The sequence below is a fragment of the Salarias fasciatus genome, chromosome 20, assembly GCF_902148845.1.
Source record: "Salarias fasciatus chromosome 20, fSalaFa1.1, whole genome shotgun sequence".
In the NCBI taxonomy this organism is placed as follows: domain Eukaryota; kingdom Metazoa; phylum Chordata; class Actinopteri; order Blenniiformes; family Blenniidae; genus Salarias; species Salarias fasciatus.
The window spans coordinates 18453100-18466433 of NC_043764.1; the positions used below are offsets into that span (position 1 = coordinate 18453100).

A 13334-nucleotide genomic window follows, 5' to 3' on the forward strand; every position below is an offset into this window, starting at 1 on the left:
GATAAGGTGGTGTAGACACGTAAAGATGATGGATGAACTCAACGTTGCCCGCATTTTTAATGAGTCTGAAAACAGTTTTTGAGTTGTCTGAAATCCATAGTCCCTAAAAATGTGATAGATTTTATCATGCTTTTCACCCACAGCTGCAGGGCTGAGGATATACCAGCTTTAACATGCTAAGACACTTGTCACGTTCATTTTGTCACTGAGAAATTTGCCCAGAATGTAGTTTGTCAGGAATCATACAGAAAACTCAATTGCATGACTCAGAGACAGACTTTCTTTGGCAGTTTATTGTCATCCAGGGGTGAGCAAGTTTTGTTAGACAAAATACAGTCAATAAAACAGAAGTGCACAGGGAGCAATACAAACATGAATACAAGGGTCGTCACAGCAGCTTTCATCATGGATTTGGCTGGTGTTTGTGTCAGATGTCCTCATTTCTGGGACTGGATTGGAGCTCAGATCCACCACACTCAAAATGAAGATGTGGCATAAATCTATCCTGTCAAATCAGAAAGATTTGCTATAATACATGAAAAGTTTTTTGATCTCATGTGTTCATTGTTTGTTTCATGCCTTGCAAATTTGATTTGGACAAATCTGCAATCTGCATGTCTCCACTCAGGAATGCCTCATGCATTCAATCATTCAGCTTTCATCATTCAAATTTCAGTCCGAAACTGGAGAGTGGGCTCATTCATCTTTGTCTTGTAGTCTTCATCAAACTCTTCATTCTGAGCCACAGTGAAGTGATTCTTCCAGTCACCGACTTTTCCTGCAGAACCACAGAGACTCAGTCAGGTCTTTGTGCTGCTGAATTCATGTATCTAATTGAAGTTAATCATACCTTTTCTCATGAAGGGAGAAACTTTGAAATCAAAGACAGGGATTTTTGAGTAGTTAGCCATCTCGTCGTTCTTCATTTTGTCAAAGTGAACTTCTCCTACGATTCTCGTCTTTTCCTCAACTGAAGGAGTCAAACCAAGAAAGGAGCAGAGTTTGTCTATTTCTCGTCCTGTGTCCTGAAAGCACATGGTTCAGTGTTGTCATTGGTTCACAACAAGGTACATGTTGGATGTAGGGAACCAGTCAAAACAAGGATAGAAAAACAAACAGCTGAGTTACCTCAACCATGTCTTCAAAGAACATGTAGTGCAGACTTGAATAAGTCTGTTTCTTCTTCCACCAGTTGTTCACATGATCGTACCAGGATCCAAACACCACTGACACCACAGAATAATACATTGAAGTCATGCGTAAGCAGGATGTAATATCAATGTGATACTTTGTTACATTAACTTCATGTTCATATTTAAGACATACTCTTTCCTTGCTTGAATCTCTGAAGGTAGCTGCTCCAATCTCCAGGCTCTGGATGACCCTTGTTCATGCGATCAAAGTGGAAATAAGACACAACATTGTCTTTTGCATTGCGGGCAATGTAGACTATCTAGATTGAAAAAGAAAAGAAAGAAAAATGCAGTCAACAATAAACAAACATTCACAATGAATGTGAAAAGTAGAGAATGTCTAAAAACAAAACAAAAGTTCAACAGAATACGGGTTGTCATACACACAATGGGATGTTCACAGAAATCAGCATTAGAAAATAAAGGGGATTTCAGAATGACTTGGGTCGTACAATCTGCTTAGTACTCTCACCTCATCATGAGGAGTTCCCTAGTTCGAGGCCCAATATGAGTCTTTCTGTGTGGAGTTTGCATGTTTCCCTCATGTGTTATTTTGTTTCATGTGGTAGCGGGGCGTGGTTGAAACTCGGATGCAGGGTGGAGAAAGGTTGTAGAGATGGCTGCAGGGAGAGGTGTGGGGAGAGATAATTGAAATCACCTGTAGATGATTGTTGACTGTCTCTACCCATCTCTCTCCGAGTGCAAGCAGAAGCTTTAAAGGAAAGTCACTCCAGGAGGAAGCAGCAGACAGATGAACATCGGGAGACATCAGGCAGTTTATTGCAGATGTTGGGCAGATGACAAGCCGATAAGGGATTGCAGGTTTTGTGCTGTCGGGCAGACTGCAGCATTTTTGGAGGGCATAGGCTGGGGGGACGCATGGGAACACTCCAGTGGTTTTCGTTTGTCGCCCACAAACTCCAATAAAAGAGACTAAAACCTAAACAGGGATGTACTCCATCCATGCTGCTGAATCCACAGAGAGGCAGAGAGCTCTCACTTCCTTCTGCTGTTGAACGATGTGGATTTTAGTTTTCTAAGTCGTGTGTATATATTCTCTTTGATTACTTTGTATTGACCAGTATTCTGCCTCCTCCCACAGCAGTGGTACTCAAAATGTGGGGAAGGCCTTGTCTGATGGGTGCAAAGAGCCATATGGAGCTGCAACGGCATCAGCAAAAACAATCTAGTAAAAGTAATGGATTGAACTGAAACATAATTCACTACAGATATTGTGAGAATGGAGGAGTGAAGGAGGCACATCCTAACACACTTTGAGGACCTCTGATTTTGGTGAAGAGTGTTGAATTTGCAAGTGACAACACAAGTAAAGAGACACACATACATTTTAAGGACAAAGGAGACCAAAATTGCCTTACAATTTCACTTTTTCCTGAAACTGTATCATCTGTGAACTTAGCTTGTTGTGATTGTACTAAGATATAACAAACATCACACAACATCATACCCTGGATTTTTGCTCCCAAAATGACTTTGGCACAAACTGGACAGGAAGATGAGTTTTAATGAGTCGAGGGGAGGTGGGCAGCTTGTCCAAAAAATCTGTCCCTGAGTGAACAAATAAAAAAGCATCAACAAAACCCATTTTCTGGTAAAACACTTATTTTAATTTACTGTGATGAAAAAAAGAAATGTCATTTCAGAAAAGGCAAAGTTATATATATATATATATATATATATATATATATATATATATATATATATATATATATATATATATATATATATATCAGTGGTGGGCCGTCAGGGCCTGCAAGGCCTTCTCTGCTGGCCTAAAAAGTATCTGAATTACAGACTGATGTAAATTATATTTTGTCCATAAATAATTAATAAATAATTCCAAACGGTATGTTCCAGTTCCTTTCATAGTTTTCCCGTGGTTGCGCTGCTTCCAGACATGTTTTTTTCATATTAAATCATTTAACCAATCAGATTTCAGGCATCATCTGTTGCTAGGGTCAAAGAAATCTGCCTGAGGCCTTCGCAGTCCGTTCCTGATGGCGCAGTGAAGTAAAGTGAAGCGTCAATCAGACAGTTGCTTCAACCAATCAGATTTCGAGTTGGCGACTCAGCGCCTTCTAGCTAGCGTACACTAACAACAGCATATCTTCTTTTTTTTTTTTTTTTTTTTTTTTTTTTTTTCCCTTGTCCTGTTCGGTAGCTGGGGCGTTCAATATTGTATGATTGTAGCCTTTTACTATCCGAACAGATTTTAATATTAGCAGCAGGATGAGACTGAGTCTCCTCCTGCTGCTGCCTTTATTTAAAGCTGGCATCCGGCATGGCTACCGGACAGGACCGGGACGGAAACGCTCAGAGAGCAGGGACAGAAAGAGAGAAAGATAAAGAGAGGGAGAACGGGGGGGGGGGGGGGGGGGGGGGGGGGGGGGGGGCACAACCTATGTACAAAGTCACAATACAAGACAGTGTTGTCGACGCACCACACGCAACCTAGAACAATCCCAAACCCCCAATCTAGACAACACCAAAACAGAGCCGACAACCAACACAGAAAATTACAGAACCATACATACATTTTTTTTTTTTTCCCCCCCATTTTTTTCCAAACCATATTAGTGAACAGACCAGGCCACAAAAATAAAAGGAGGTGTAGGGGAGGAGGGAAATGCAAGGACACCACAAACCGTATTTTTTTTTTTTTTTTTTTTGAATATAGCTAGTCGTAACTAGTAGTAAACTCGGGGCGTGCATCAAGAGAGGTCTGCTACAGATCACCATTAGTCTAACCACCACAAGAAGACAAGGTAACCCAGTGTGTAAAGAGTGATTAAAGATCAACGTGATCATGTGAATATGATGGTGACAGTGATGGTGATAGTGATCATGCATATATGACCTCTGACCTCTGAGAAGGCCAGAAGCAGGCCAGAGAGGCCCTCAGAGCCCAGACAGCCGGCGGACATCACAGAGCCCGGATCCAAGCCGCCCCCCCAGGCAGACGCCCACGCTCCAGTCCAGAAACGGGGCAGAGGAAAGCCCCGGCCGGGGACCCCGGCAGTCCCGGGGCCCGGGCCCCGCGGAGCCATGACCGGCAGGAGCCGGTCCACCCCGGGCGCCGGACGCCCGGGGCAGGCAGGGCCGAGAGCCAAGGCCCAAGAGCCCAGGAGCCAACCCCCCACCCAGGCGAAGGGCTATGACCCACCCGGGAGAACCAGCCCACACGGGCGGCGACCCACCCCGGGCCAGTACACCCCCCAGCGCTCCGGCCACGCACCCCGAGATCCAGGGCATCACCCCCCCCCCCCCACCCCACCCCACCCCCACCCCCCCCCACCCCCACCCCCCACACCCCACCCCACCCCCACCCCCCCCCCCCCCCACCCCCCCACCCCCCCCCCCCCCCCCCACCCCCCACCCCCCCCCACCCCACCCCACCCCCCACCCACCACCCCCACCCGGAACCCACCCCCCCGCCCGTCCCCCGCCCGCCCCCCCCCTCCCACCCCCTGTCCTCTCCCGCCTCACCCCCCCCCGCCCCAACCCAACACTCATACCCACTCACTCATACTGACACACACACACGCACACACACAACCACTCATCCCTAAACCAAACGCACACACACACACACTCACATTCCAACACACTCACACCCTCTCACGCACACGCTAACAAGCACGCGCACGCACACGCACATACACACACACACGCACACACACACACACACACACACACACACAGTCCATCCTACCCCAAACACACTCACATTCCCGCGTCATCCAACTGTCACATCCTGTGGGAGACACCCCGGAAGGCAAGGGAACACCGAACCCCACATCCAGAACCCCCCGCCACCCACAACTGCCGCCCCCACCCACCCACCCCCCGCCGCAGACAGGTATGCACCCCCCTGAGCCAGCAGCCCCCCAAACCACAGCCGCTCCAAACCCCCGGCCTGTGGGGAAAACAACAGCCCCCCCCGCCCCACCCCCCACCAGAAGGAATCTGGAAACGGGGGCGCAGAAGACCCCATTGCCCTCCCTCCCCCCCCTCCGTCTCTTGAGTGTTGATGGGAGTATATGTTGTTTGCGATTAAAATTTGAGGGTCAGTAACCACACCGTGCCGCGAGTGAGGCCAAACGAGCAGTCTCATCCACCTGAACAGCCCCACCCCCGACACAGCGCGCCAAGACCCCCCGATGTGTGTGTTTGTATGTATTTGGTCGTGTTAGATGACTAAGTGCAATTAAGACTGAGAGGCGAGCCACTGAAGGGTGCAGTGATTGGGGCCACTTAGATGGCCCCCTCCACCACACCCAACTTGATAAGCCCGCCTCCCAAAGCCCTACGTGTGTGTGCATGAGAGCGGGGGGGGAGAGGGGGGTCCGGGGAGCCGCAGCACCCCCGTCACCCAGGAGCCCCCCGATGAAGGACAGGGCCAGGAGCGCCACCCCCCCCCCCCCCCAGGACCAGGGCGGACAGCGACCATGGCCAGAGAACCACCGACCCAAGAAGCACACACCCATCATGCATCAGGAGGAGTGAAGGTGAGGACAGACAGGGGGCAGCAGAAGGACCCAGACCCAGGGCCCACCGACCCCAGGCCCACCGGGGCCACCCCCCACAGGACACCGCACTCTCTCATACATAGCTCCAGTCGCCCACACATATACACACACGTACAGACATACATACATACTTACAGATACACACCCTCACACACATACATACCCCGCTCACAGATACATACCCACACACACATACATACATAGTCATACACAAACATATCCAGATACACACCCACACACTCACATACACCTACATAAATACCCACACATACAACAACATATATACATACTCACACATACACACCCACACACATATACACATACACGTACACGCACCTTCCCCAACCCCCTAACCCCCACAGCCCACCACCCCCCTATCTACACCCCCATCCACCCCACCCTGTCCCCCACCACCCACCCACCTCCCCCGCCACCCCCCACCCATCCACCCCACCCCCCTGTCCCCTGCCACCACAACCACCCACCCCGATGCCCTGGATTCCGGGGCAGCAACCAGACACCAGGGCGTGCACCGACCCAGGCCGCGGCAGCACGCCCGAGCCGACCGGCCCCCCCAGCCAGGTCGACCCCCTCACCCTCACGGAAGGAGAGAGCCCCCAGGCACCAGGGCCCAGGGCCCCCAGCCACACCCGCCCCAGGACACCCCGGCCGCCCGGACATGAACCGGCACCCGCCGACCCCGGCCCCCCGGGGCCCCCGCCCCACCGCCGCCAGACAGCCCCAACAACCGGCGGCCCCCCCACCCCCAATCCAAACCAAACACGAAGACAGCCCCCAGCGAAGCTGCCCAGATCCCGACCCCAAGACAGTGCCAACCACCTGCAGCCATCAGGCCCCCCCACCAACAACCGACCCTCAAAGTGGAGAGGCCCTCATCTTCCCCTTACATTAAGTGATGGAGCTGATCACAGGGGACCAGAGGGAACCAGATTCAGCTGATTGATCCTCTGAACAGACAGACATCATCTCCAAGCTGATATGATCTAATAGAAGATTCTTAAACTGCCCGTTACTCAGATTATTTCTGGATTTCCAATTTACAAGGATAGTTTTCTTTGCGATGCACAAGATGGTGAGAACCATGTAGACAGAGTTTATCGACATGTTAATTTCACCCAGATCACCTAAAAGGCACAGTGTGGGAGTTGCAGGGATATTGCATGTGAACCATGTTGACAGGTCTTCACACACCTGAAGCCAGAACCTCTGCACTGGTGTGCAGGACCACAAGGCATGGAGGTAGTTGTCAGTCATGTTATCATTGCAATGTGAACAGATATCAGATTGTGATAGACCCATCTGGAACATCCTTCGTCCTGTGTAATGAATTCTATGCAGAATTTTGAATTGTATTAGTTGTATATTTGAATTCTTTGTCATTTTGAAAGTATTTAAACATATTTGTGACCACGCATTTTGGTCAAAGTTGTTAGATAAGTCAGCCTCCCATTTTAAGGTTGGAAGGAAGATTTCATCTTCTACCTTTGATAATATTTTATATATCTTTGATAGCAACTTTGGGGAACTGAGGTTTAAGAATTCTTCGACCCCGAGAGGTAGCTGTCCCTGCAATTGATTAAAGGTATACTTTTTGCCTATGATAGATTTAAGTTGATGATATTCTAAAAATGCTGTGCTGCTGATTCCATATTGTGAGATGAGAGTATTGAATGATAGAAAGTTGCCATTTTCAATGATATGTTCAAGCTGGCTGATTCCTTTATTTCTCCACTGAGTGAAGTTGATCATCTTTTTGTTTTGCACGATGTCCGGGTTGTTCCAGATGGGTGTGAGTTTACACGGGATCAGAGAAGATTTGGTTAGCTTTAGAAAGTCCCACCAAGCCATTAAAGAGGAGCTGATGTTGACACTTTTAAAACACCGATGGGATTTGATGGTGGGACTGATGAATGGCAGGTCAGAGATAACTAGATCCTCACATAATGCTTGCTCTACATCCAGCCATGGCTCATCTAAATTGTTCGGTTTAAGCCATTTGGAGATATATTGCAGCTTGCTGGCTATAAAGTAATTACTGAAGTTAGGCAAGTCTAGTCCACCTCTGTCTTTAGTCTGTTGTAGCGTCTTTAAACTGATACGTGATGGTTTATTTTTCCAGAGAAATTTAGATATGTATGAGTCCAGTGATTTGAACCAGCCAGACGATGGTTTGGTTGGTATCATTGAAAATAAATAGTTAACCTTAGGTAAAGTCATCATTTTAATGGTGGCAACCCTCCCCATAAGAGATATAGGTAAGCGTCTCCACCGTAAGAGGTCATCCTCTGTTGATTTCAGTAACGGAACGTAATTTAGTTTTAAAAGTTCTGATATCCTTGGAGAAATGTTTATGCCTAAATATCTAATGTTTCCAGACTGGATTGTAGCATTGGGTATACTTTGTAAATCACAGTTTATAGGCATGGCTGTAGTCTTAGACCAGTTGATAGAATAGTCAGATATTAGTGAAAATTTGTCAATAAGTGTGATTGTCTGGGAGATAGAAGATGGAGAGTTCTGCAGGAAAAGCAATACATCATCTGCATAAAGACTTATTTTATGTTCTATCTTATTGTTAGCCAGGATCCCTCTGATGTCTTTATTTTGTCTTATAGCAGCTGCCAGAGGTTCGATAAAGATGGCAAACAGTGAGGGAGAGAGTGGACAGCCCTGTCTGGTTCCTCGCTGCAGACAGAAGCTTGGAGAAGTCTGCTCGTTAGTCTTCACACATGCAGCTGGGTTGTTATATAAGATTTTAATCCAATCTATGAAAGACGTTCCAAACCCAAATTTGGTTAATATTCCAAATAGAAATTTCCAATTTACTCGATCAAAAGCTTTTTCAGCATCTAAAGAGATAATTATGGATTCCAGATTGTGTATTGTAGCGTAATCTATTATATTAATTAATCTGCGCATGTTATTGGATGAGTGTCTACCTTTAATGAACCCTGTTTGGTCAGGATGTATTATGAGCGGGGTTACCTTTTCTATTCTTCTGGATAGGGCTTTGCTGATTATTTTGAGATCTACATTTATTAATGAAATAGGACGATAACTGGACGGAAGTGTGGGGTCTTTCCCTGGTTTAAGTATTAAAGTTATTTTGGCTAAGTTCATATTTGAGGGTACTGTTCGTTTATTTTTTATTTCCATCACCATTTTATGAAAAGTGGGAGCCAACATGGTCCAGAATTCTTTATAGAATTCTGCTGGATAGCCATCTGGACCTGGAGCTTTATTGTTGGGCATATCCTGCAGAGATTTATGGAGTTCATCCAGTGAAAGAGGAGAATCCAACACTATTCTATTTTCATCTTTCAATTTTGGAAGGTTAATATCATTAAAAAAAGTATTAATTTCCTCATCTGTTGTGTCTATTTGTGATCGGTATAATCCTTGATAGAAATCTCTAAAGATATTATTGATCTTGTCCGGGTCATGGCTGGTGTTTCCTTCTGAGTCTTTAACAGCTGAAATCGTGTTTTTCTCCTTGTTTGTTTTTAACTGATTCGCCAGGAATCTTCCAGATTTATTACTATGCTCAAAGTTCTCTAAACGGAGTCGTTGGATCAGGAATTGAGTTTTTTTATCTAGAATTTCATTCAGTTCAAGTTTAGCTTTCCTCAACAGCATATCTTCTGATTTACATTCACCAAGAGATACAGTAGGTGGCGGTATGCACCTAAGTTGTTGGTCGCCTACTGCAATTATTCCAAGGAAGAAGAAGAAGACCTGAAGAGAAATAAAACTTACGCCAGAAATACCACAGGACAAGCTCGACTTTCAGCCCTGGCTTTATGGAACTGAGTATAATCTATATGATAGAACAATTGAACTCTTTTTAAGTAAGGAAATGAGGATGGATTTTGTTTACAAATAATCTGGATTTTGGTGAGTAAAATGGTCCTCTTCTCCTAAATCATATTGCTGTTTTATTAAATTGTTAATGCTTGTATGTGCACAGATGTAGTAGGAGAATTGTGCACTTCAGCAGAGGCATTTATTCTGGCTGCACAAGTATCTATCTGCTGTGCAACAACTCTTTATATGCATATCTGCAAAATAAGATTTTTTTTTTTTATAGACATAATATAGTTACTGAGAGGTGCATTGGTTCAGGCGGATCTGTTCTGAAGGCCTTAGTGTGAAATGCACGGTCCGCCTCATATATATATATATATATATATATATATATATATGAACACAAGACTTGTGTAAAGTTGGATAGCCAGGTCGTCTACCTGAATCAAAGCCTGCAAGAGAAATCTCCATGAAAGGTACTCTCTCATAAATTGGGATGGCTTTCTCTCTCTGACCAAAGTACAGTAAATCAAGGATGTTGGAAACCCATGTAGTGCCTAGAGAGAGAGAGAGAGAGAGAGAGAGAGATCATTTCAGGTCAGGCTGTTGAAAAGATCCAGTATTTACCAAAATGAAATAATTTCCTGTCACACATTCAATTCAAGAAACAACAGTAGTATTGGACCTAACACTCTCACTTAATAATACAAAGTCCCATGTTTGACACCCAACAGATTCACATGTGAACAGAAGATCATCTCTTCAGCTCAACACATTTTTTGAACAATCTATAATTTTGATAGGCTGAATTTAAAGGTATAATACAGGATTTTGATTTCCGGGTGGATCACCTAAATAATTGGTGGGTCCGTTTGTCAATCATTCTGACGAGCTGGTTTTGTAAGGCGGTTCCACGTGCTCGCTCCCAATAAGCTTCTCCCTTTTGCGCATGCGCATTCAGAGTGTTTATGTAGCCGGTGAGCTTCTGAGGTCGTACTTACCAATGGCGAGTCTGACATAATGAAACTGAAACTGTTTCGGAAAACAAACTTTATGTATGAGCGAGGCCGATCGCAGAAACTGTAAACAGAGCCGTGCACGTCCGGGGAAGAGGAGATCGCGCTCGTACACTTCCGCGTTTCCTGGGAGAAGCAGGAGAGCCGGGCGGATGGTCTGGCGCATACGTGTTGTTCAAAAAGTGAGTAACAGACGTTTGGCTTCGTCTTTTCGAGAAAATCCTGTATTAGACCTTTAACATTCAGTCGGCTTTCCATAAAAATGATCGAGCATACCTTACAGCTTATTAATCATCCAATACATACCTGCAGTGGTGTGTTTTACTTCATCATTGAAACATAGAGGAACAACACCTTATTCTCACCTTTCACTATACCTGATAACTCACAAACCAATCCGAAACTCTACAGAGAACTATAAAAAAAGAAAATGTAATATTCTCATAGCTTTTGTAAAAAGTGTCCCAATACAGTACAACAGATTTTTTTTTTTATTATTGATCCCACAAAGTTACATAATCCCATACTTGTTGTATGAGATGTCATGCAGTGACTCAGGTTTCAGGACTGACCTGCTTTAGGATATGTGGCGATGAGGATGTCATCCGGTCTGGCCTGAAAGTTTTGAATGTTCTCCCAGTTCGCTGTGAACACTTTGATCATTGAGATTCCGTTGAAATCAAACAGCTCTGGTCGAGGAATTGCATCCATCTTCTTCAAAGAGAAATGTAAAACAAAGTGGAATGAATCTCAGCTCAACCTTTTTTCTGAAACACTTAAACAACGACCACTGAACCAAAGCGCGGCAGCTGCCTCCTCCTCTGTCGATAAGCCGGCACATCGATTGCCTGGGAAAGGGAGCCCAGTGCGGCCTACACCAGGAGCAGCTGCAGCTAACAGCAATCATACTGCTGAATGGCTGGGAGCGATACCAGTGTGCTCGTGGGAAGACCAACCGTGGTCTTCCCAAGCAACAGCTAAGCTAACACTATACCTTATTGTAACAACCAGTAAGCCAGGAGGAGAGTGCACTAACGCTGTCTCCACCAGCACCCTTAACCTTAAAGGAAGGTGGGAGTAACCAGCCAGGCTACCAGTGATGAAGTATAAACCATGTTGGCTGGTTCTGCAATCTTCAATGGCATGCAAATGCATGAGTAGAAAAGAGGAAGTGAGCCTGTGGTGACATCTGAACATATTACCTTTCTAGAGTCACCCAGGAGTCACAAGGGACATTGTTGGTATGCATACTCGAAATGCACATGCGCAAAGGGAACATTTCGTGCTTTCAGCACCGCCTTCTGGCTGTCAGCAGGGATGAAATAAAACCATCCCTCTATCCATCCATTTTTTAACCTGTTTGTCCTTTTCAGGGTCACCTGAATCTAATAATATGAGGTGTCATGAGTAAAAAAAAAACCCTGTAAAATACAATTTAAAAAAAAACAGCAATAAAACAACATGATATAGCGACAACAACAAATAATACAAGAGCATATAGTCTCAAGCTGAGCTAAAAGCCATGGATTAAAACAATGTGTCTCAAGGTTAGTTTCACAAGTGGACAATAGAGGCTCTTGTCTGACATGCTATGGTAGCTCATTTCATAAATTCAGAGCAGCAACAGAAAAGTTCTGTCCCCTCTGAGCTTCTGTTTGGACCTCGGTGCCTCCAGGAGCAGCTGATCAGCTGACCTCAGGCACCGAGCACGAGCGTAGGAGTGAAGTAGCTCAAAGAGGTGAGACGGGGCGAGACCATTCAAAGACTTAACAACAAATTAAAGAAATATAAAACGAATTGTGAAAGGAGAGGAGATTTGTCCCCTTTTATGTTTTCCAGTTACTAGTTAAGCTGCAGCGTTCTGAACCAGAGAGACTGACGGTCTCCAAGACAAAGTACAAACAAGTGCAACCAAGCACTAATCGAGCCAAGATGTGATAAGAGCATAAATCACTGTTTCAAAGGCCTGATGAGAAGAAAACGGCCTTGACCTTTGCCAACTTTCTGCGTAAAGCAATATGAAATCATCTGAAATATACAAGTACTGAAGTGATGAACTTCAGTTTTTTCATTGTGTAAAAAGAAGAGTAAATATTGAAATCAGTTAGTGATGTAAAATGTCCTGCTGGACAGTTTCTGAGTTTCTGCAGCAGCAAAAAGCTCAAAGTGTGGTCAAAATGTACATCAATGATCTATAATGTTTACAGTTACTTTGCTCTGCTGTGCATTACAAAAACCTTTGATAAAAACATTCTCAACAGTTTGTGTGGCATCAACAATTAGAAACAATTGACAGGAATTAAAACCTGTTAAGCGTTTCACAGAACAGCAAAGTGCTCTGAGTGGAGGAATATCAAACATACCTTTTTAGTGTTCAGTCACCTTTGGACTCCGATTGATTTCTCTCTGGCTTTGTGGGCTGCAGGTTTACACTGACCAAAAATATTTCCCTTTGACAGCCCTCTTCTGTTGTGACAAACAATAAAGGCATTTTGAGAGTGTGTTTCAAACTGTAACTCCTCCCTTTCTTTCCTGACCTCTCTCTCTCTAATCAAGGGAATGTAAAACCAAGTTTTTATGTGGTCCTACAATGTTGCATAATCTGACACTTATATAGCACAGCAATCTAGATCTCTACACTGTCAAACCAAGTTATGAAGAGCTTATCTCAAGTCAAGTTTTATCTTAAAGCACTTTTCAAACACAATCATAGCAACGTGCTTTACAAGTTAAAACACAAGTCAAAAACA

The 13334-nt window shown here is 45.0% G+C and overlaps 1 protein-coding gene across 1 annotated transcript; it reads right to left on the reverse strand.

The window, feature by feature from the left end:
* Positions 1-665: 665 nt before the first annotated feature.
* On the reverse strand, positions 666-11298 carry LOC115408534 (cytosolic sulfotransferase 3-like). Its single transcript, XM_030119353.1, has 7 exons — positions 11157-11298; positions 10009-10125; positions 2662-2762; positions 1327-1453; positions 1129-1226; positions 851-1025; positions 666-778 (listed from the first exon to the last, which is right to left on the reverse strand). Exons 1-7 carry the CDS (start codon positions 11293-11295, stop codon positions 666-668), a joined length of 870 nt encoding a protein of 289 aa, XP_029975213.1. The 5' UTR covers positions 11296-11298.
* Between the last annotated feature and the right edge of the window lie 2036 nt (positions 11299-13334).

Excerpts from the sequence above, each read along its gene's own strand:
- LOC115408534 (XM_030119353.1), bottom strand. The coding sequence starts at position 11,295 with ATGGATGCAATTCCTCGACCAGAGCTGTTTGATTTCAACGGAATCTCA. Across the intron at positions 2,763-10,008 it reads TCTTGCAGGCTTTGATTCAG|GGACAGATTTTTTGGACAAG; the intron begins GTAGACGACCTG and ends TTGTTCACTCAG. Across the intron at positions 1,227-1,326 it reads GAGATTCAAGCAAGGAAAGA|TGGTGTTTGGATCCTGGTAC; the intron begins GTATGTCTTAAA and ends CTGTGGTGTCAG.